At 32.2% G+C, this 25373-nt stretch overlaps 1 protein-coding gene across 10 annotated transcripts in view; it reads left to right on the forward strand.

Annotated features, from left to right (window-relative positions):
* Positions 1–25373, forward strand: part of LOC143082101 (uncharacterized) — a 92361-nt gene that overhangs the window by 20985 nt on the left and 46003 nt on the right. For 9 of the 10 annotated variants that reach the window (XM_076257653.1, XM_076257649.1, XM_076257651.1 and 6 more), the window contains 8 exons: positions 464–571; positions 1512–1791; positions 5420–5727; positions 6222–6248; positions 8128–8192; positions 8804–10016; positions 10519–10688; positions 13738–14047. In XM_076257653.1, the coding sequence (XP_076113768.1) occupies positions 464–571; positions 1512–1791; positions 5420–5727; positions 6222–6248; positions 8128–8192; positions 8804–10016; positions 10519–10688; positions 13738–14047 (2481 nt within the window). The remainder of the gene's footprint in view (positions 1–463; positions 572–1511; positions 1792–5419; positions 5728–6221; positions 6249–8127; positions 8193–8803; positions 10017–10518; positions 10689–13737; positions 14048–25373) is intronic. The other variant, XM_076257655.1, reaches the window with a different exon arrangement.

Consider the following 25373-nt stretch of genomic DNA (forward strand, 5'->3'; position numbering starts at 1 on the left):
CATTAAAGACAATGATTAGTTGGTGAAGTTTCAAAACATTATTTGATAGATGTATTTTGCAAGTTTCATGCTTTCCCATTGTCTTAGATGAATAAGGTAGAAATGTGAGTGAAAATAAATGTTTTTACCTGTGCAAATCATAAAAAACATTGACTTAGCAGCAATTGCTTTTGTAGCACTCACACTTTGGTTTTATTTATTTCACATCAAATATTCAAAACTCAATCCAGCATTTCAACCACTTAAGATCCTTTTGAAATCCTCTTTTCTTCACTACCCCAACCCCCAATCCACTGCAGCTAAGTTTTTATTAATGATTTTTTTTTTTTTTAAATGCAATGATTTGCTTTTGCTTGTCATATATATTATTATATAACAGTAAATAATAACATTCTAAGAAATGTATACCGGTAATAATCATGAATTTATACTAACACTTTTATATATATGTATTTGACTATAGGTATAGATATACATGCCCAGGACGGAGAGGGTAAAACAGCTCTAGAGATTGTACTGAAGAATGACCAGTCACAACAGAAATATGCAGAAATTGCCAAATTTATCAGAGGTAACATGAATGAATGCATTGCATACCAAAAAAAGTAGGATTTGACTTAACTTTCTCAGACAAATATTGTCTAAAACTACAAGAACTTGCCCAACACAAAAATTAGATTTTGCGTTATTGTCTATAATTATGAAAAACAGGATGAACACAAAAATTAGATTGTACGATACTGTATAATGTTATGAAAAATTGGCTCAACTGAAAAACTAAATTATACAATACAGTCTAACATTGCAAAAAAATTTCAACACAAAAATTGTCCTAAAATTATGAAAAAAGAGGATCATCACAAAAATTGTCCTAAAATTATGAAAAAAGAGGATCATCACAAAAATTGTCCTAAATTATGAAAAAAGAGGATCATCACAAAAATTGTCCTAAATTATGAAATAAGAGGATCATCACAAAAATTGTCCTAAAATTATGAAAAAAGAGGATCATCACAAAAATTGTCCTAAAATTATGAAAAAAGAGGATCATCACAAAAATTGTCCTAAAATTATGAAAAAAGAGGATCATCACAAAAATTGTCCTAAAATTATGAAAAAAGAGGATCATCACAAAAATTAGATAGAACATTACTTTCCTGCATTACGAAAAAAATGGCTAAATACTAAAAATTAATTGTACAATGCTTATAAAAATAACAAGAACATGCTCAATGCTCAATACATATATTAGATTGTACATTATTATAGAGTTAGATTAGCATGCAGACCAGTTTTTGTGGATTGAGGAACAATTGTTTTACTGTGGATATTTGATATCCTGGTTTTTAAAAAGTCTGTATACCATGCATGTATACAACCATTTATAAATTATTGTTTTTGTTGAACATTTAACTTTGTTGTTCTCATGTAGCCATGAGATCCACACTAATTGGTATCTCATAAATTATAATGAATCCAGACTATAAAACCTATTTTTTTCTCCATAACAGATCACATAATGATATCTGGTGCAGCAGACGACCCTCATGATGACAGTAATGTGTATGACACTTCATTTAATGTTAAGTCAGCAACACCTCCACCATTAGCACCTGCTGTTGAGGAAGATGTCACCAAAGACCAAACAGGCAGCAGTAAACCAGAAGGAAAGGAAGAACCAGAAATCAAAACCAGACCTGTACCTAAACCCCGACTGTCTCTTGGTGATGCTGTTAATGATGAGGAGAGAAAGTCTGCCCTGTATACTAAACCTGACAAAAATAGAAATAGGTAAAAATCAACATGACAGGTGAAATGTCAGAAGTATATACACCTTATCGCTAATCCCGGCTGACCCGGCCGCTTGAACTTTTGACGCATACAACAACCACTTTTCCATTGTGGCGTCAGATATTTTGTTTTGTGACGTCAAAAATTTACGGGAACCTGTGTGATATCAAGTAATGGCGGACAAATAGCGATAAGGTGTATTCTTAAAGGGGCACAGCTACGAGATATGAAAAAATTAAAATATGATTTTGTGGGATTCAATCATTTATAAAAGTAAAATAACCTATAGCATAAAATCAATCAGACCTATAAAAATAATTGCATAAGGTCGCAATCTTTATGTCGACCCTTTGACTTTAGTCGAAAAAGCGAGACTAAGCGATTCCTACATTCTGTTGTCGGCAGCGGCGTCCACAAATATTCACTCTGTGGTTAAAGTTTTTGAAATTTTAATAACTTGCTTAAACTATACTGGGTTTCTACCAAACTTGGACAGAAGCTTGTTTATGATCATACGGTAGTATCCAGAAGTAAATTTTGTAAAAAAAATAAATTCATTTTTCTGTATTTTACTTTTAAATGGACTTAGATTTTCTGCCAGGAAACAACACATTCACTCTGTGGTTAAACTTTTATAATAACTTTCTTATACTATTTTGATTTGTACCGAACTTAGACAGAAGCTTGTTTATGATCAAAAGCTAGTATCTAGAAGGAAATTTTGTTTTCTTCCAGTTAACATTTCATTCAGTCTGCAGTTAAAGTTTTTAAACATTTATTAGATTCATAAACAATCCTGGATTTTTACCCAACTTGGACAGAAGCTTTTTACAATCAAAAGATAGTATCAACAGGAATATTTTATTGATTTATTTCCTCATTTTTGTTGAGCCTGCGATTAACAGAAAGAGAAAGCGAGACACTGGGTTCCACGGAACCCTTACAATTTTTTTTATTATGTATATGTCTATGTTTATATCAGGTTATGTGATTGTCAGCAATATTTGGAGGTCATTTCAATAGTTTATTTTGATATACCTTTTAGTATGTTATTAATTAAATATGTGAATTTAAGTCAAATCTCTGCCCATGAATTTGACAGCTAGTGCCCCTTTGACCATGTTGACAGTGTATTCACAAAAAAAACCAACCATTTAGATTTTGATGTTAAAACTTTTGATTCCATGATTGATTGTAACATATTTATTTTATTATTAATTGTGCATCCTTGTTATGCCCCACCTACGATAGTAGAGGGGCATTATGTTTTCTGGTCTGTGCGTACGTTGGTTCGTCCGTCCGTTCGTTCGTCCATCTGTCCCGCTTCAGGTTAAAGTTTTTGGTCGAGGTAGTTTTTGATGAAGTTGAAGTCCAATCAACCTGAAACTTAGTATACATGTTCCTTATGATATGATCTTTTTGATTTTAATGCCAAATTAGAGTTCTGACCCCATTTTTACGGTCCATTGAACGTAGAAAAGGATAGTGGGAGTGGGGCATCTGTGTACTGGGGACACATTCTTGTTATTAAATACATGCTTGCACTGGTTAGTACAAAATATCAAATATCAAATTCACATGTTCACTTAAATTGTGTGTCTGTTGAGATGGATTATATTTACTCCTGATACTTTTTGTGTTTTTAGCTCACCTGGCCTAAAAGGCCATGTGAGCTTTTCTCATCACTTGGCGTCCGTCGTCGTCGTCGTCGTCTGTCGTCGTTAACAATTTTTCAAACATCTTCTCCTCTGAAACTACTAAATGGATTTGAATGAAACTTAATATGATTGTTCCTTAGTATATCCTGCACAAAATGTGCGCTTCGATTTTTGATCCGTCAAAAAACATGGCCGCCGTTACTTAAAATAGAACATAGGGGTCAAATGCAGTTTTTGGCTTATATCTCAAAAACGAAAGCATTTAGAGCAAATCTGACATGGGGTAAAAATGTTCATTAGGTCAATATCTATCAGCCCTGAAATTTTCAGATGAATCAAACAAACCATTGTTGGGTTGCTGCCACTTAATTGGTAATTTTAAGGAAATTTTGCAGTTTTTGGTCATTATCTTGAATATTATTATAGATAAAGATAAACTGTAAACAGCAAAAAAGATCAGCAAAGTAAGATCTACAAATAAGTTAATATGACCAAAATTGTCAATTGACCCCTAAAGGGGTTATTGTCCTTTAATGACAATTTTTCACAATTTGTTCATCATATTTGCTAACTTTAAAAAATCTTCTCCTCTGAAACTACTGAATGGATTTGGTTAAAACTTAGCATGGTTGTTCCTTAGATTATCCTGCACAAAGTGTGTGCTTTGATTTTTGATCCGTCAAAAAACATGGCCGCTGTTGCTTAAAATAGAACATAGGGGTCAAATGCAGTTTTTGGCTTATATCTCAAAAACGAAAGCATTAAGAGCAAATCTGACATGGAGTAAAAATGTTCATTAGGTCAATATCTATCAGCCCTGAAATTTTCAGATGAATCAAACATCCTATTGTTGGGTTGCTGCCACTTAATTGGTAATTTTAAGGAAATTTTGCAGTTTTTGGTCATTATCTTGAATATTATTATAGATAAAGATAAACTGTAAACAGCAAAAAAGATCAGCAAAGTAAGATCTACAAATAAGTTAATATGACCAAAATTGTCAATTGACCTCTTAAGGGGTTATTGTCCTTTAATGACAATTTTTCACAATTTGTTCATCATATTTGCTAACTTTAAAAAATCTTCTCCTCTGAAACTACTGAATGGATTTGGTTAAAACTTAGCATGGTTGTTCCTTAGATTATCCTGCACAAAGTGTGTGCTTTGATTTTTGATCCGTCAAAAAACATGGCCGCCGTTACTTAAAATAGAACATAGGGGTCAAATGCAGTTTTTGGCTTATATCTCAAAAACGAAAGCATTAAGAGCAAATCTGACATGGAGTAAAAATGTTCATTAGGTCAATATCTATCAGCCCTGAAATTTTCAGATGAATCAAACATCCAATTGTTGGGTTGCTGCCACTTAATTGGTAATTTTAAGGAAATTTTGCAGTTTTTGGTCATTATCTTGAATATTATTATAGATAAAGATAAACTGTAAACAGCAAATATGATCAGCAAAGTAAGATCTACAAATAAGTCAATTTGACCAAAATTGTCAATTGACCTCTTTAGGAGTTATTGCCCTTTAAAGACTTTTTTCACAATTTGTTCATCATGTTGACTTACTTTAAAAAATCTTCTCTTATGAAACTGCTGTATCAATTTCAGCCAAACTTAGGCTAAATGAGTTTCAGAGTTTCAGAGTATCTAGTATAAATTTTATATTTTATTTCCTTGTATGTCAAGAAACATAGCTCCTATGGCTAAAATAGAACATAGGAGAAAATGATTTTTTTTTGCTTTTGAAGAAAATAGGACGATTCAAAGAACATTTAAATAAATTGAAAAGCCAAAATAATCATTGATGAGAGATTAAACCAAAAAAATTCAGGTGAGCGATTCAGGCTCTTGAGAGCCTCTTGTTTATTGAGGAGGCAACACTATAAAACAAAATTAAAAGACATTTAAATGTCAACATTTCTATTTCTAATATTTGGTTTATTTGTATTTTCTTATATTTAACAGAATTGATGATTCTCCAGTGTCAGTTAGAAGTATCTCTCCTCCTAAACCAGCACCAAGAGAATCCAAAGCAATTTCTCCTGATCATAAATTTGAACAACATTACCCACCAGATTTACCAAAGAAAGAAAGAGATTCCGTGCCACCACTGCCACCAAAGACTGATGATATCCCAATCCTGCCACCAAAAGTAATGTCACCAACTGCTGATATGGTCGTAGCTGATTTACCACCGGTCAGATCTAAAAGCCAAGGATCATTTGATGGTCCTCCACCATGTGAAGGGGGGACTGTAGATTCAGAATATACAGGTATATAAAAATATTCTGATAAAGACTGAAAACTCAAACTATGTTTTAACAATTATGAACAGATGTTATGCAAAATAAAAACAATTAGTCGTATTAAAAGATATAACAAATCATTTGTAAGAGATTTTCAGGTCATAAAATTCTTGATGCTGATTTTTATGGAAGAAACATCATATTATAAATTTTTTTTTAAAGGTTGTATTCAAACAATTCTGCTTCTTTAAGATAAATCTAACATTTCAACTTTTTTAAATTAATTAAAATGAAAATGTATTATTCAAGAAAAATTGAGTTTTCAGTTGACCACAAAAATCACAAATAAAATGATTGTGACTAACTTTTTCATCAGATCCTATAGTCTTAGATCATACTTTATTGAGAAATAAGTTTATGATAAATGTGAATGCTTTTAATGGCAAATTGTGTTTAAAAACTGAAATGTCTAAGAAAATACTCATTGACACATTATTTTACTTTTTTAATGGTCATTTCAGAAGATATTTATGCGAATGTAACAACAGGTAAACATTTCAAAGGTGTTGGATTTGTAAAAACAAAAAATATATACTTAACACTTATATAAAATACACAATCATAATAAAGTTGATCAACAGTTTAACTGTGAGAAACACTTAATTATTATATATCTGATTTGGCTGCTTTTTAGAGCAATAACTGAATCCAAATAATTGAAACTAGACATGCTTTATTGGCTGAGTTTAGCTAAGAAGTCAACTTTTTTTATTTTTTTTATTTGAATTTTTAAAAAAACAATATGTATAGAAAAGTCTTCAGAATCAACAATTTTTTAAATTTTATTAGATGACTGTTGGTTCTAAATAAGGCCTAATCCAGGAAATTTATCATTCATTCAACCAGGAATAGGCCTTATGCTTTAGTTATGTAGCTAGCTTTTGAAATAAATGTAATTGAAGTCCAAAAGGGAGAGTATTTGTTATAGAAATGTTATAGTATAAAATGATGAATATCTTCCTAATAGAATCTGCCCTCAGCTGTTGACAAATCTTAAATCAGATTGCTAATCTACCATTTATAGAACAGAAATATATAGCACACTCAATATATTAGGCTGGAAACTACTCATGAATAAGTGAGATCCTTCATAAATTATTTTATATAATAAGAAATATAAGGAATTGAATATACCAGACGAAATGAAAGACTGAATGATATTCCTTAGAAGAAACAATAAAGATTATTAATATAAACATATTAAATGAACAAGAACATTGAAATGTCAACAAAACCTCAAAATCAGTGCAATCTTAGTTTTGAGTTGAATCCATCTTTAACTGATAAAACTAATATAATTGATCTTTTCCCTGGAAATCAAGATGTCAAATTAAAACATGTGAAAGTGCTTCTGAAGAGCAACTTTTCATAAGCATTTTCAACTAAAAGTTAAGTGCAAGCAACAAAGGTTGATTTTTACAGGTCAGAAGAAATTGGAGTTTTGCCAGGGCAAGACAATAACTAACATATTAACAGCATGCATAGCGCTTGATATATATACACGTATCATTTGTATAGCTTTTTATGTCTTCTCAAATAAGTTAGGGGACATTATATGATATTTGTCCTGTCTGCCAGTCATTTGTTTATAGGCAATTAGGAGGTGTGGTATGATTGTAAGGAGAAATCTGTTAACATGTCATAAGGACAATAAAAAGAGATTTTTAAAAAGATAGAGAGTTATAAACTTATTTTAGGAATATTATATTATGATTCATTTTAAGTTTATAATTAACAAGGCCACAGAATTTGTACAGTTTATCTTAAACTTATTGTATTGTTCAAAATGACAAATGGATCAGTTTTAGAGGTAAGTTATGTATCTGAAAAAATATTTTAGAGCTAAGTAATGTATCTGAAAAATAAAATATTAACAAATCCTACACTAACAAATCAGACTGATGATCCATTCTTAGGTTTGTATCTCTACAGATGTAGATTATAAAATGATTTATTGGTTATTCACTCAAGACATATAATGAACACTTGGTCAAATACAAAGATTTTTATGACCCATTTATGGGCATTATGTTTTCTGGTCTGTGCGTCCGTTTGTCGGTCCGTTTGTCTGTCCCGCTTCAGATTAAAAGTTTTTGTTCAAGGTAGTTTTTGATGAAGTTGAAGTGTTTCCTTAGATGATCTTTCTAATTTTAATGCCAAATTAGAGATTTTATCCTATTTTCACATTCCACTGAACATAGAAAATAACAGATTACTGACTTAAAAAAAAGGTTACTGGATGCTTTTATAGGGAATTTTCATCTTTGAACCATTGAGAAGAAAATATCCTGTAAATCTGTATAAAGTTGGTTACACTTATTTAAACATTTTTAAGTATTCCTAACGGTAAATCTTTTTTTGCTTCAGGATATTTTGTTATGACCAAACCAGTAGATACAGAAGGTTCTACATTAAGTCCTGCTTCAAAGAAGGTAAGACTTATGCTATGTTGAAAATCAGTTAAGTCATTTAAAAAAGTTATGATAATGCTATGGTAAATAAAAGTGATGATAATACTATGGTAAATAAAAGCCACATTAGTTCACAGCTGTTCAATAAATCGATTAAACAAAAACTAATCCTGGTCACAAATGTGAACTGAAGGAAAACATCCATAAGAGAAAACAACAGAACAAAGGAACAACAGAAACACTGAACAAATATAAACAATTGTTACTATGCTCTACCTTTTGTTAATAAAGAAGGATTGAGGTATACATTTTTTACCTCTTGTCATTCAAAGAAAATACTTCTCAAATTGAATCCGGGGAAGTACCTAACGGTCAACACTATTTTAAGTAAGGATTTACAATTCTGACATAAGAAGTTTCTCAGTTCTCTGAAACTATGTCACAGGTAAAACTGCATGTACAACTGTCAAATCCCCAATTCACAGTATCAAGAAATAATGAGGTCATACAATAATTTGTTTGTTCTTAGAATACATTCAAAACTGTCTATTGTACAATTCAGTGATGATAGATAATAGTATTAACCAAATGAATATTATGCTTCTAATAGAAAATATTTTTATTATTTATAGAAAAGACCAGCCAAACCTCCAAGGAAAAAGAGTCCAGCACCGTCCAGGAAGATGGAGAAAAGTCCAATTAATGTTAAAGAAATAGATAAGGAGGAATATGAGACCATGTCTAATGTTAAAAAAGTAGAATCTGACTCAAGTTTTACTGAAGACGTTTATAATGCTTTATTTTCTGGCTTTAAAACTGAGTCTAAAGATAGCAGTGATGCTGAATCTATAAATATGAGTACTGCGTCAGAATCTCCGTCATGTGATACAGAATATACAAATATAGGCGCTGTTGCCGAATCTCTGTCACGTGACCCAGAATATACAAATACAGGTTCTGTTGTTTCTGAACTGAGATCATGTGACCAAGAATATACAAACAAAAATAAAAACACTGCTTCAGAATCTCTTTCTAGTGACCCCGAATACACAAACACAAGTATGGCTGCTGAATACCGTTCCTCAAAGTTAACTGCTGATGATGACAATGCTAAAACTGTGCCATTTACCAAATATAGTGAACCAACATCCCCATCAAAAGACATCAGAACTGAGAGAGTTGAATCTCATTGTACTGAATTACGGGGAGAAATTCAGAGTACGACTAGGTCAAGTAAATTAGACAGAACTTCAACTGGTTTTGGACAGACTAATACAAGTGATGAAATACATAGTAAAAGTAAAGACTCATTGTCTGTGATTGATAGTGAAAGTGATAAGACAATCCCTGAAGTGTTTGACAGTAAGGGAAATAGTAATGACTGTAAAAGCATTTCAGGGACAGAGAAATTATGTGAATCAAATAACTGTGATAGTGACATTCCAGATGGTGATATTCGTAAATCATGTTCTATAAATAAAAGCATTCCTGAAAAAAGTAATTTAATCGGAAACATTCCAGATAATACTTTACAAACTGAATATAACATTCCAAAAAACTCTTTACAAACTGACAATAACATTCCACAAGAATCTTTACAAAATACTGGCATTCCACAAAAATGTGTTAAGAATGAAAGTAGTGTCTCTATTGTATCTAGTCCAGATGGTGCTAGACCAGAAATAAAACCTCGTCCTAAGTCATCATACAAACCCTTGGCTGATTCATCACCTCCAGAGTTGCCACCAAAATCCAGTCTAAGTGATCTCACCAAAGATTTAGTGGTAGATGAGAAAAGGATTTCTAATGGATCAGGGGAACCAAAGGATTATGATGAGTGTAAAAGTATACATTTATTTCTTTGCATATTTTATATATAAAAATAAGGAGCTGGGGGTTAATTACCAATGAGACATCTATGAGCCAGAGTTCTAATTAAGAGAATGTAAACAATTATAGGCCACTGTTAGTCCTTTAACAATGAGAAAAAACTATACCATATAGTCAGCTATTACATGCTTGACGTAAAAAATGTGAACAATCCAAACTAGAAAACTAATTGTTTAATATTTAACAAAAGAATTAACGAAAAAACTTTGATATGACAGACATGAATCAATGACATGTCCTTTGCAAAGATTCAAAGCTTAAATTCAAAACAAATTTTAACGAGGTCCAAAGATTTTATTATTGTGTTGATAATTTAATGTTATTTTCATTCATATAAAAGTTAGAAAATAATTTAGATTGCACAACTGTCAATTAAAGCATGCATTTTTTGAAAATTTTGTAGGATACAGATTGATTCAGTATAATGTATGTTTAACCATTTTGATTTTTTGTACAGCACCCAAGCCTCATTCATTAGAGTTTACCAAGAAGAGGTTGTCGGAGCACAGATTTCCTACGACTCCAACAGGCTACCCACAACCACCCACACCTGACTTCCCACCTCCGTCCCCACACACAGCAAGAAAGGGGATAGAACAAAAAATAGCAGATATTGAAGTGCCTTCTGTAAGTCAAAAAACTAATTCTAACCATAAATTGTGACCTTTGACATTACACAATTGTGACCTTTGACATTACACATTCACACCAAAAACACATCATTATAGCATTACATATTCACACCAGAAACCCAGAAACATTGAAATAACACATTCACACTAGAAATCCTAAACCATTTACTTTACCTAACACATTCACACTGGAAACTAGTGACAGTGAAAACACATTCACACCAGAAATCAGAAACCATTGACAAAACACGTTCACACTAGAAATCAGAAACCATTGACAAAACACATTCAAACCAGAAATCCACCAGAAATCAGAAACCATTGACAAAACACATTCACACCAGAAATCAGAAACCATTGACAAAACACATTCACACCAGAAATCAGAAACCATTGACAAAACACATTCACACCAGAAATCAGAAACCATTGACAAAACACTTTCACACCAGAAATCAGAAACCATTGACAAAACACGTTCACACCAGAAATCAGAAACCATTGACAAAACACGTTCACACCAGAAATCAGAAACCATTGACAAAACACGTTCACACCAGAAATCAGAAACCATTGACAAAACACATTCACACCAGAAATCAGAAACCGTTGACAAAACACATTCACACCAGAAATCAGAAACCATTGACAAAACACATTCACACCAGAAATCAGAAACCATTGACAAAACACTTTCACACCAGAAATCAGAAACCATTGACAAAACACATTCACACCAGAAATCAGAAACCATTGACAAAACACATTCACACCAGAAATCAGAAACCATTGACAAAACACTTTCACACCAGAAATCAGAAACCATTGACAAAACACATTCACACCAGAAATCAGAAACCATTGACAAAACACATTCACACCAGAAATCAGAAACCATTGACAAAACACATTCACACCAGAAATCAGAAACCATTGACAAAACACTTTCACACCAGAAATCAGAAACCGTTGACAAAACACATTCACACCAGAAATCAGAAACCATTGACAAAACACATTCACACCAGAAATCAGAAACCATTGACAAAACACTTTCACACCAGAAATCAGAAATCAATGACAAAACACATTCACACCAGAAATCAGAAACCATTGACAAAACACATTCACACCAGAAATCCACCAGAAATCAGAAACCATTGACAAAACACATTCACACCAGAAATCAGAAATCATTGACAAAACACATTCACACCAGAAATCAGAAACCATTGACAAAACACATTCACACCAGAAATCAGAAACCATTGACAAAACACATTCACACCAGAAATCAGAAACCATTGACAAAACACATTCAAACCAGAAATCCACCAGAAATCAGAAACCATTGACAAAACACATTCACACCAGAAATCAGAAACCATTGACAAAACACGTTCACACCAGAAATCAGAAACCGTTGACAAAACACATTCACACCAGAAATCAGAAACCGTTGACAAAACACATTCACACCAGAAATCAGAAACCGTTGACAAAACACATTCACACCAGAAATCAGAAACCGTTGACAAAACACTTTCACACCAGAAATCAGAAACCGTTGACAAAACACATTCACACCAGAAATCAGAAACCGTTGACAAAACACATTCACACCAGAAATCAGAAACCGTTGACAAAACACATTCACACCAGAAATCAGAAACCGTTGACAAAACACATTCACACCAGAAATCAGAAACCGTTGACAAAACACATTCACACCAGAAATCAGAAACCGTTGACAAAACACATTCACACCAGAAATCAGAAACCCTTGACAAAACACATTCACACCAGAAATCAGAAACCGTTGACAAAACACATTCACACCAGAAATCAGAAACCGTTGACAAAACACATTCACACCAGAAACCATTGACAAAACACTTTCACACCAGAAATCAGAAACCGTTGACAAAACACATTCACACCAGAAATCAGAAACCATTGACAAAACACATTCACACCAGAAATCAGAAACCGTTGACAAAACACATTCACACCAGAAATCAGAAACCGTTGACAAAACACATTCACACCAGAAATCAGAAACCGTTGACAAAACACATTCACACCAGAAATCAGAAACCGTTGACAAAACACATTCACACCAGAAATCAGAAACCATTGACAAAACACATTCACACCAGAAACCATTGACAAAACACTTTCACACCAGAAATCAGAAACCGTTGACAAAACACATTCACACCAGAAATCAGAAACCGTTGACAAAACACATTCACACCAGAAATCAGAAACCGTTGACAAAACACATTCACACCAGAAATCAGAAACCATTGACAAAACACATTCACACCAGAAAACATTGACAAAACACTTTCACACCAGAAATCAGAAACCATTGACATCAAATGATAGACCAGAGTCTATATGATAGACACCGATGTCAAGGGGAGATAATTCAAATACAATCGAACAAAAACAAGTATATCAATATTATATATAACAATATCAATAAACCCTTTTAAGATGCACACAGATGACTGTCCAGTTGTTATTTGCATCAACATATTATTACTTCTACATGATATATTATAAAGCCTTTAGTGAGTACAAAATAGAAAGATCTCTCCTCACATGTGAACTAAGTTTTTAATCATCCTATTTATTATCAAATTTCTATCTTGCTTTATAGGATCTGTTATTATTTTTATCCATTTGTTAATTTCCTATGAAAAATGCAGAGAAATATAAGATTATTGCACATTTTCTATAAGGGGAGATAACTCAAGGAGACTAAGTATTTTTTGTGTTTTTTTTAGAATTAGAGAACCTCATGAGATATAGAGACATTTTCAGTTTATATAAGGGGAGAGAACTTCATCAGAGACTATTTTTGGTGTACTTTCAGAGTAAGAAATCTAGAAAGAGAAAAAAACAATATTACATTTTATAGAAGGGAAGATAACTCTTCATATGATTTGAGTATTTTGTGTGTATTTTCAGAATAAGAGATCATCTAAGAATGAGACAAGTATATATTTTATATCTGCATTTTTGTGTATTTTCAGAACAAGAGATCATCAAGAGATATAGAGACTATAACAGAAGATTTAGTTATGGATGGAAAAACTTCTGGGGATAATTTATCTCAAGCAAATACCAAAGAAATAAGTGATCAGACAGAGTTACATAAAGTTAAGGATAATGTTCCTGTAAAACAAAAGGAAAGTACAGAACACATTGAAAATGAAAGTGAAAGGAGGTCACATGACAAGAAAGATGAAGAAGAAGTTGTTGTTTTACGGAAGTCATCGCGGACCAGCACTGGTAGTGGCGGACAAGAGGTGTTAGTAGGAGATGACCTGGAACCCTTTGCTGGTAGGTTAACCATAAAATTATGTGTCTATTATGTCTCTCACTTTTGTCACCTTGGCTTAATTACATTGATAATACCTTTATTATGTGCCTGTCGTAGAGGAGGGGCATCAAGTTTTACCCTTGGTTTACTCACATTTTTATCAAGAGGAAAATGTGAAGCTGCTTTCCTTATTACAAATTACAAAAATAAGAAAAAAGTTACTTGTACCCTTTATATTAATAGGCGATAGCTTTACCACAGCTAATAATCTTATACTCAAATTTTGGAGATAGAATTCAATCTGATTTCTGTTATGACCAGTTGATATATGTATAGATATTAAATAATTTAATTTTTCTTAAGTTTTCTTTGTACAAGGTTATTTATATCAATGTATATTGTATTTTTTGGTCAACTACCAGATGTCCTTATTTTTACCTATATACAATGTTCTAAATTATTCTTTCAAAATTCAAATGTTCTTCCTTTTTTCTCCCTCTTGCTAAAATCTTCTCTTTTTTGTCTCTTTTTCAGTAAAACTTTAATTTGTGTGAGCAATTTGTAATTTTATTTCTCTGCACTGAAACATAATATGCAGCACAGTTTTTGTGTTTAATGCATGATGTGGAATTTTTGCTGATTTATTTGCAAAATCTATCAAAAGAAGCAACAATTACACAGAGGTGTAATTAAGCAAGCAACATATGATTTATGAATTAGGAAAGAGTATAAAGTTGACATTACAATAACTCATTCCCTATAAATAGCTTCTCTTACAGTTTGTCACCGAAAACCTTTTGGAATATATAAATACACATTAAAGATGTGCTTCTAATTTTGTGTACACATTCAAATGATTTTTAGTTTCCAGATGCTGAATCTTAGTTAATTTTCAGTAATTGATGAAGCATTTTAGTTTTATAATCTCCTATAGTTTTCAACTTTGCCAGCATATTTGTATATACATTGAAGCTAGCTTTGTGAGCACATTCAAATTATTTTTGCGTATTTTCCAGGTGAGAAACATTGTAAATTTTTTATGAAACCCTTTTTTTCTGCACCAGATGCACATTGGACATTAGTGTCTTTCAAAGAAGCCCTTATTTAACGCAACAATCTCAAGTTTTTCTACCAAGACAATGCTAACTTTTAAGAATAGGATTCTAACTCCCTGTACACATTTGGATAATTTTTACAGGTTATCCAGATGGCGGAAGAAGGCACAGCAAACTCAATGGAGGGTACCCATTTTTTTCTGATTTATTTTTTATGACCAATACTTCTTGGGAGATTGAAGTTTATCTTTAGTTTTTCGAAAATTGTAGAAATCCTGTAGATATCGCACTCCCTCGCAAGAACTGAAGTATGTTTCGTTTGGGCATATCTAATACTAGCATCTTTGCCATTTATATCGCCTTTTTAAATTACAAACAGTAATAGTTGCCTTTTTAAAATTTTACACTTTGCAGTAGAATTTAGAGGTCCACAAGGGAAAGTTTTTTCAAGAGTTTTGTGTGGCAGTATCATACGAGAATGTAAGACAGCATCTCTTGTTTTGTGTTGTGTATGATGAAGGGAGATAACTGCTTTATTTTTACTTATTTTTAATCAGATGTTTTATCCCTGCTTTAAGCTGCTTTGAGTAACGGAGATTCTTCTAGCTGTAAGTCAAAGATCATTTTGTAATGTTCAATGTTAAAACAGTTCTCAACAAAATTATCTTAGTAATGTACCTTTCATTGTGTCAGAATGTAGCATGATATATTGGACAGAATTAAATAAAAATAATCATTCTTGTTTGCTAGCCCATTTTAAAGTTTCACTATGAAAAAAAAAGAAAGTTGGTATACATGGTATAAATGCTGATATTTTTGTTTTAGATTTATGTAAGAGAAATCACAGACTTGGAATAGATATTTCAAAAATTGCATTTACATATGAACTTTAGTTTTTTCAGAACTATTGTGATAAGATTTGTTGAGAACTGTATTGTTGTATTTTTTGTTTATTGTGGTTCAGGTTTCTCCATTTTTCTTCCGTTAACATTATGCATGGTAATGCCTTCTCAATGTTCTTCCCATAACTACCCAGTTCATAACATGGTTTAGTTTATTTCTTATTTTTTAATATTTTTATAAAGGTCAAAGGTTTGACATATTTTTACTATATTTTGAATCAGATTAACATTAATCTGTTACTTAATTTTCTTATCTTTCCTTCTTAAAAAAAGGGGGAGGGGTGAGTAATTAGACTTAACTATATATATATAGCTACTAGATTAGACAGTAAACAATAAATATAAACAGCTACTCTATCTGTAATAATAACAAAAAAAAGTTTATTGTTTTACAAAGTTAATTGAATAAAATAATGAAAACATTGTTTTTACAGCATAGTAAAACCATTGAAATTTTGTAATGATATATTTATAGAAATAATAATAAATGGCTATTTGTTATATTTGAAAAAGGGGAAAAAATTTATGCCTCAACTGAAGTGTTTTATTATGAGTTCTCATTTAAAAATATGTTTGGAAGATTGAAAGGGGTGGAAACAGTTTGTCAGTTTTTCCTTGTAATGTTTAAGTTTTGATATTGCAAGAGAAATGTTCAAAACAATTTCCTGTATGACATTTCAAGACCAGACCTAGCCTGTGTCAATGGTCTAACTGAATGGAATGCTAAACAGTCAAACTGGTAGCTACTCCATGCATGAAAATACCTATCCATATTATCAGTAAACTACTAAGATTTTTTAACAGATTTGAAATTAGTTAATGAATAGCAAGATGTTAGTATCTAAAGTATTTATTGTATTGTACCAGTGTTGCTGACAGTGAAAGTAGGTCTAGACATGGCTTGTTGCTTTGTGTCATTTTGTCCATCCATTCTACAGACATTGGTAGAAATCTGTGAAAGTTGTCTTGGCATCCTTGAATTTGAATGATTATTTATCTGTCCTCATACTGTCTGTATCACTCTGCTCAGTTCTGCATTTTAGGACTTCCCATCCTTGATATTGATGTATGATACAGGGCTATTGACTTTCTGAAGGTGGTGGGTCTTTTACTTGAAAATTTAAATGGCCCAGGTGGTGCTAGACCTTTCTTTCTTTAAAACAAATTTGAACCTCTGCCTTAGAGATGCCCAACTGTCATCCAGCATAAAAATCCTCTCCAGTACAGAAGATCTTAGATTTGAAATATTTACTGTATCAATGAAACAGACATAGAGTTATGTTTCGGTCAGGTCACTGATAATTAGTAGTGAAATTGTATGTTTACATCTGAAATCAAAGATATTATCTGATAGATATTGACACATTAAGACTTGGTCAAATGTTTATTGATAAAGAAGAGGTAATTTAGATTTGACCATTGATATACCTGTCTAGACATATATATAATGAGAAATCCATTGCTTACTTATCTTATTATATATATTCTATTTCTTATTCTGATTGAAATCACAGAGATGTTTTATCAATAAGTATAGAACAGAAATAGATTTACTGAAACAATACTCTAAGAATTATATAGAATCATACATTTGATTATAGACAGATTGAACTAAAACTTATTAAAAGTTATAAAAGCTTGTGTAAATTAGTCTTGGGCATATTCTGGAAAATTTGATTTTAAAATGTATGATATTTAATTGAATCTTTTTTTAAATTACCCAATCATATTCATTAGCTTTTCTTAAATAACTTCCATCCTTCATAAAAAAAATGTTCTTCGGTCAATACGTTTACACCAAAATGAAAGTACAGAGAGAAGCATTCTATTCTTATTTAATGACTGTAATGAGGCCAGTTTAAGCTGTATTCAGGTTTTCATGATGTTTCCTTCTTAAAACATTTGCCTAGTAAAACTAACTGGGTATTATAAAGAAAGTGTTGAATAACAAGGGGGACAACTTCATTTTGACAGTATGATAATATTGTGATAAGAATTATAAAAACATTGATAAATTATTTAGGTTAAACTACATGTAGTAAACAAAAAGGTAGGTCATTTAGATAGCTTCAAGACAGGAATAGTTGTAAGTATGAGGTTGGCAGGAGGGGATGCTTTAATTTGTTTAAGAACTAAAATCTGATACAATTGGGAATAAAAGAGATGGGAATACTAAGAGACAGCAACCTAATGACACAAACAAAATAGTCTTCACAAAGTTTTCAACAATTCTTCAGCCTTAATAGGTTGATAAAGATGTATATTTTTTTTGTTAATTGTATGAATAGTAAGAAAAATTGGCTCTTTTTTACTAGAGTTTATTTTATTTTCAATTGCATATCATGCATATTAAAAGAGAAACTCTTGGGACTAATGCTAATCTTTTTTTTAAATTAACATGTTAAGTGAATAATTTTACAACAGGTGAATCCAAGGGCCATAATAAACAAAATAGTGATTGGTGCCTTAGGTTAACTTTTGATAAAAAAGATGTTCTGCACCTAGCTAAATCATTAACTGTTTTTCATAATACAAGATAGCAGCAATTTGAAATGCAACTGTAATAAGGCCCATGTTTCTCAAATCTGTTAGCACCATGTCAACAAAATGACCATGAGAACATGCACATGATTTGTAACCCTGAGACTGACATGTATTTATTAATTAAAGACTAATTCAATGTAACTCCTTTATCAGAGAATCAGACATACTTCCTATTTCTCAATGATTGATCATGTCAATTTGACAACAAGTTGTATGAACTTTGACCCTGTAGTATACATCCCCCAAAGCTAATACAAACTTGTGAATGATATATATTTAAAAACAGATTATTTCTTTAACTTTACAATTGTGAATGGGGTTTAAAAGTTAGACAGAAAGTAAACATAACTAAATTAAGTTTTACACCAAGGACATTTTATTATATTTTCACCAATGTTGTAAAGGCAGGGTAAGTCGACTAAAGTTTTGTTTTGTTTTGTTTAATGAAAAAACGGGGGAAATAAAAACAATTATTTTTTTCTTTTTATTGAATTGTTGAATTTGTTATAATTGGGAAGTTTACAGACACAAAAAAGTGTTTTTGTTCTGTAAAGCAATATTGTTTGTATTAACCTTCCAGATTGTGATAGGTATATACATGTAGATAGATAGCATGAATTCTTCTCTCAGAAAACTCTTATAACATTGGTAAAACATCATGTTTTGTATTTAATGAAACCTGAGGCATTGTCATTATTTTTTATTATCTAAAAGTTTTGATTGTCTATTACATAACTAAATGTGAGTATGTATAATATATTTTATTTATGTATCTAAAAGATAAAAATCTATAGTGTAATCATCTAAATTTAAGAATTTACTTTATTCCACAAAGAAAAACCCTGAAAGTCAATTATAACTTTAGAAACCAATTAACCTGAATGATAAGCAGATTAAGGTAGGGTCTGTGTATTTTCACCTACATTTTGGAAATACATGTTAGTATTTGGTCCAGTTATAATTTGAGGTTTTCAAACATTAATGACTTGAAAGTTTGTGCCACAGCTGACTCTCTCCCCTTCCCAAGTGTAACATAAGTTCTAATACACTCTAAGAACACCTATGTTGAACAGATTTTCTTCACTTAAATTAAAAAGATAAGACTTAGTGATAAAGCTTCTCTGAAGTGACTTTACTTATCAAAGGGGATCATTTGTTAGATAAAATAATCTTAATGAGCTTACTTTAACACCAGTTGTCTTGACAAAGTGTGTGAAATTTACACACTAATTATTTACTATAACATTCCTTAGTCTAATGATCTAAATCTTAAACTCTGAACTCTGCACATGCACATTTGACTTCCTATTTGACAGTTTGTTTACAACTTACAAAGATTTGCATTGAATGTGTAGTACATTATTTAACAGTGCAGTTATTTTCATTGTTACATGTTGAATAGTGGTAGTTATTGCTTACCATAGATAATTACATTTCATCCATTACTAATTATACCTAACAATTTATCAAGTGCCTACAAAGTGTTTTTGAAGTACAGGTTTTGACATTGAGGATGTTAATTTCCCATAACTTTGATGGATTTAATTCTTATGTGGATAAAAAAGTTTATAGAAAAAGCTATAAACAGTCAATATAATATTTTTAATGTGTTTAGTATAATGTGTATTTAAGTCCTAGGATTGGACAGTTATAGGAGTAAGATTTCACAAACAAGGTTACACTGCTGAAGGCATTTAGAAGTTTTTACAGGTGTAGCACTTAAGCTTTTCGTCAGCCTCAAGCTGAATTTCTACTCCACAAAAATGTAGTGCAAGTTGTTTTAGATTTTTGTTGCACATCTGTATAATTGGCTGGTTCAGTGTTAGAGAAGTCAATAACTCTCCTATCTAATTCTAAATCTTACATCTGGATGGGAGATAGAAATATTATGTCTAATATGAAAACTTAATATTGTAAATATTATTGATATAGAACGTATGGATTTATTGGAAGTCAACCATCCTTAAACAAGCCAGACTTGGGTAAATCATTGATGAATGTTTAACGAGAGCGATTATTAGTAAGATGTGCAATTCTTCATTGTGTTTATTTGGATACAAGTTTTTATAAGATTATCGTAAAACATCTGTATTATACAAACAGATAGATATCACCTGGATTATAGCACCTGTGATTTATAAATATTGATCAAACAACGGAAACTTATTTCCATTGATAAAGCTTTCTTTTTTCTGTCATGTCTGTGTGAATCAGTTTTTAACAATAAATTGATCTTGAAATTTACAGAAATTATTCTTGTGTATTTCAGCTTGATTGAACATTACACACATAATTTAGATAGGTTTTCAGCTACTTTCTTTTGATAGAATGACAGAATTTGAGTGAATTTAAATTAAGTTGAACTGACACAGTTTGAATGTGTATTTAGAAGATAATAAATCTTCCTGAGTTAATTGACCACCTGGATAATTTCTGAAGGATCATTTAAAAAGGATAATTTCTCAAGGATCATTTAAAAAGGAGAATTTCAATTTCTGAAGGATAATTAGACAGTTTTAAAAGTAAGTTTTTAGCCTGGAATACTGTTAAGTCCATGAACACCTGAAAAAAAATATGAAAATTGATCAAAAATGTTTTTACTTTAGAAAATTTAGGGGGGTGGGTGTACCTTCTCAAGGTTATTTTGTTTGTAGCAATAAGCTAGTCAGTATGTCAGTCTTTGTAAATACACTGATGTTGTACTTTGATCTGGTTAGGTTAATGTTGAAAAAAAAATTAGACTGTTCTTTGTTTAATGTTTAAACAGATGAAACATAAAAGGTTATCAAATAATAAATTAATGGTTTGTGCACCTAACTGCAGTTAGTTGTTTAAACTATTCCTGTAACAAGTCAAGTGTACAATTTCCTCTTAATTCATCAGTTGATTCATTAGAAAATTTTGACTTTTTATTTGGTCAGAGACCTTTTTTATGTCCTTCCGTTTTTATGCAGTTAAGCTGCATTATGCGAGCACCCTAGATTTGTGTTCTACCCAATAAATCCTGAAATACTTGCCATTGTTATTATCTAGCTTGTTACTATGTTATATATAACTAATTGAACACTTTTTTAATACTTTTTATTCTGGATTACAAAAAAAATGACCAGAAAAACCTTAAATGATCGTCGATTTATCCAAAAGTTTTAAAGTTACACATAGGAAGTAGTGCTTATTAAAAATCCTTGTGTAGTTCATTATGACTTGTGCTTTTAGTTAAGATGTCAAAGAACAATTGTATGAAATATTTAATCGCCGAAAATTTCTTAAGACAAGCAGTTTAGATTTCCTAAATGACAAAAGTCGTAGGAATATTGTTTGTCATCAATACGTAGTACAACTACGTCAGTAGTCTATTATATAATCCAACTGTTCATGCTGTTGGCGGCAATTTCAAATTAGAAAAAGAAATTTTCGTAGCTTTTCAATTTGGAGGCAGGTGTGCAAATTAGCAGTGGTCCGAGACCTTCCACTTTTGCAAGCGGAATTTCGACTAGGATAGTTGGTTTCTAGCTACGCCCGACGTAGTCGCCTTACATTTGAAAGAAAATAAGAAATTACTTTGCAAACCTTTTCACCATGTTCACCAAAGTCTCCAATTAAACGAGCTAAAAACTTATTTTTATCATTATTATTCATGACGGCGATGTTTATTTTGTTCAACCGCTAGCTTTATACAGAAAATTACCGACAAATATTGTATAAATTCGAGTAAAATCGTATCTGATTGACAAAAACAACATTGTAAACACATAACAATGGCGGCCGTGAAGACAAAATTTTACAAAATCGGATCCGATTCCGGAAGCGGATAAGGGTAATTCCGGGTTTGACGATCATTTACAAAATAAATTCAAGCAGGTGAAAAAATACATCTATGCATGGTAAAATGAATATAAACACTAGTATTGTAATTTAAACCAAAAGATATATGTAAAAGAAAGAAACAGCAGAAATATATTTTATTCAAAAACTAAAAATTACTTTTTGATAAATTTTAATTTAAAAATCCAATACAACGTGACAGCTGGGAACAGTATATCTAACAATATACATGTTCATGGTCCCAGTCTAAATTTTCTTTATAAATGATAAATCATGATAATGCATGTGAGATGCTTTTAAAGTGTAAACATATTACTGCAATTTCGAGGGGCTATTTGTTTTTTTCTCAATTTTGAAGGGTCAATTAAGGTAGCTGAAAGTTTCATTCTTTAGTTTCACAAATAATGCAACTATATTATATATACCTTAATGTAAGTAAATCATATGATGGCATTCTTTAGGCCACTTTACCCCCTCCTGTTTGATAATTTGGAACAATGGCGGATCCAGCCATTTTAAAAAGGGGGGGTTCCCAACCCAGAGTAAAGGGGGGGTGGTTCCAACTATATGCTTCCATTCAAATGCATTGATCGGCCCAAAAAAGGGAGGGGTTCCAACCCCCGGAACCCCCCCTGGATCTGCCACTGTGGAAACGGTCGAGCTCCCTACCCCTAAACCATATGTGGGGTAGATCCAGGATTTTAGGTTAGGAGGGGCGCAAACTTAAATTTTTGCTGAGCAGAGCGAGGCTAAAAAAAAATTGAGGTAAAATTATCGGAATTTTCTTTATTAAGCTGAGAAACAACCCATGCTTTGCAAATTTAAGGGGGGGTGCAAGCCCGCAACCCTCCTCTGTCTAAATCCGCCCCTGCATATATTCAAGTATAGGAAAATATAATAAATAAAAAATGAAATATAGGGGGAGTCCCTGGAGTTACCCCACCCTCCCTGTTTGAGAACTTGGAAACGGTCGAGATCCACACCCCTTAACCATATATATTCATGTTTGTGACAATATGAAAAATCAAATGAAATATAGGAAGAGTCGCTAGGGGTCACCCCAACCCTCCTGTTTTAGAATTTAAAAATGGTCGAGATCCCCATCCCTAAACCATTTATATTCATGTATAACAATATAACAAATCAGATGAAAGATAGGGGGAGTCCCTGAGGTCACTGTTCACGCTCCTGTTTGAGAACTTGGAAATGGTCAAGATCCATACCCCTAAACCATATATACTCATGTATGGGACAATATAACAAATCAAATGAAATATAAGGGAAGTCCCTGTGGTCATCCCAACCCTCCTGTTTGAGAACTTGGAAACGGTCGAGATCCCCAAACCAAAACAATATATATTCATGTATGGATCAATATAACTAATTAAATGAAATATAGGGGGAGTGCCTTGGGTCACCCTACCCTTCCTGTTTGAGAACTTGGAAACCAATGAGATCCCCACCCCTAAACCATATATATTCATGTATGGGACAATATAACAAATAAAATGAAATGTAGGGGAAGTCCCTAGGGTCACCCTACCCCCAGTGGCGGATCCAGAAATATTCATTAGTGGGGCCCACTGACTGACCTAAGAGGGGCCCGCTCCAGTCATGCTTCAGTGATTACCTATATAAGCAACCAAATTTTTTCCCCAAAGGGGGGGGGGGGGGGCGGGCCCCCTGCCCCCTAAATCCTCTGCCTACCCCTACCTGTTTGAGAACTTGAAAACCGTTGAGATCCCTACCCCTAAATTATATATATTCATTTGTATGGGACAAAATAACAAATCATTTACATTTACTATGGGCAAGTCAGTCAGACCTCATCTTTGATCCCTGTTGTAGTGAACATTTGTCTGATTCGTGTCTCATAACTTTTGTACTATAGAACACACACTCAGTTTTCTTTCCAGGGAAACCAGTCCATTCATACTATGACATGTTCATACTACGTCAAATTGAACTTCTAGCAGTCAAACAAAACCAAGGTTAACTACCAAGTAGAACAACTGCAATCATTGGGAACTTGTACCACTGCAGACTCACCATAAAAAATATACATTGATATACATGTATGTACTATATATGAATGTTTAATGTTGAGGCAACATTGCCACAGTTTTCATAATTACGGTTGCCTTGGTTTTTGGTTAACTGCCTTCAGCGCTTACAGCGCTTTGATTGTTTTTGTTGTGTTGTATGATATAATGTCTGATTAACCAGGTTTATTTGGGAGTAGTAAATTAGTGATTTGTGACATGGAATTGATTGATTTTAATGTGATAAAGGTTGTGATTTTAATGTGATAAAGGTTGTGATTTTAATGTGATAAAGGTTGTGATTTTAATGTGATAAAGGTTGTGCTAAGATGTTCTTTCTTAGAACTTTCTAAATATAAAAACCTGCTTTACCCTTTTCTCTTATGTAGATCTACGCATCTTTCATTTGTGAAAAAAAGATGATTTAGCTAAAAATATCTCCTATAGACAGTTGTAAGAATTAGTGATATTGCATGTGAGGAAAGATTGACATTATAAGGTGATTACCTGTCAAATTAACTTCTCTTACCAACATGTAATCAAGGATTGATATAACACCTACATCTAAGATACTGCCAAAGATTGTGAAAACTTCAAATGTATCTTACAATGGTTGTCCTTTCTTTACAAGGTTTGAAGCCACTTCATAATGGTAGTTCTGTTAGAGAAAGTAAATCTATTGGTCTGAAGTCTTTAAACCTGACCTGCATTAACTGTTCAACTGTTGTGTATTCATAGGCTGATTATGGGGAGGGTCCCCCTCCCCTCCCCCTATTTTATTAGCTTCATATATGTATAACACAGACTCTTTTCTAATCCTACTCCTACTATTGCCTGGGTGCCCTCTCCTCCCCTAAATACAGTTAAACCTGAATATCAAGATAGGGGTTAGAGCTAGTAGAAAATTGACCTTGAAAGAGAGGTGCCCTTTGATTTGGGGTTTATCCAGGAGAGGGTCATTACCTTGAGTTTTGGCTC

This window comes from Mytilus galloprovincialis, chromosome 7 (genome assembly GCF_965363235.1).
Source record: "Mytilus galloprovincialis chromosome 7, xbMytGall1.hap1.1, whole genome shotgun sequence".
Lineage (NCBI taxonomy): Eukaryota > Metazoa > Mollusca > Bivalvia > Mytilida > Mytilidae > Mytilus > Mytilus galloprovincialis.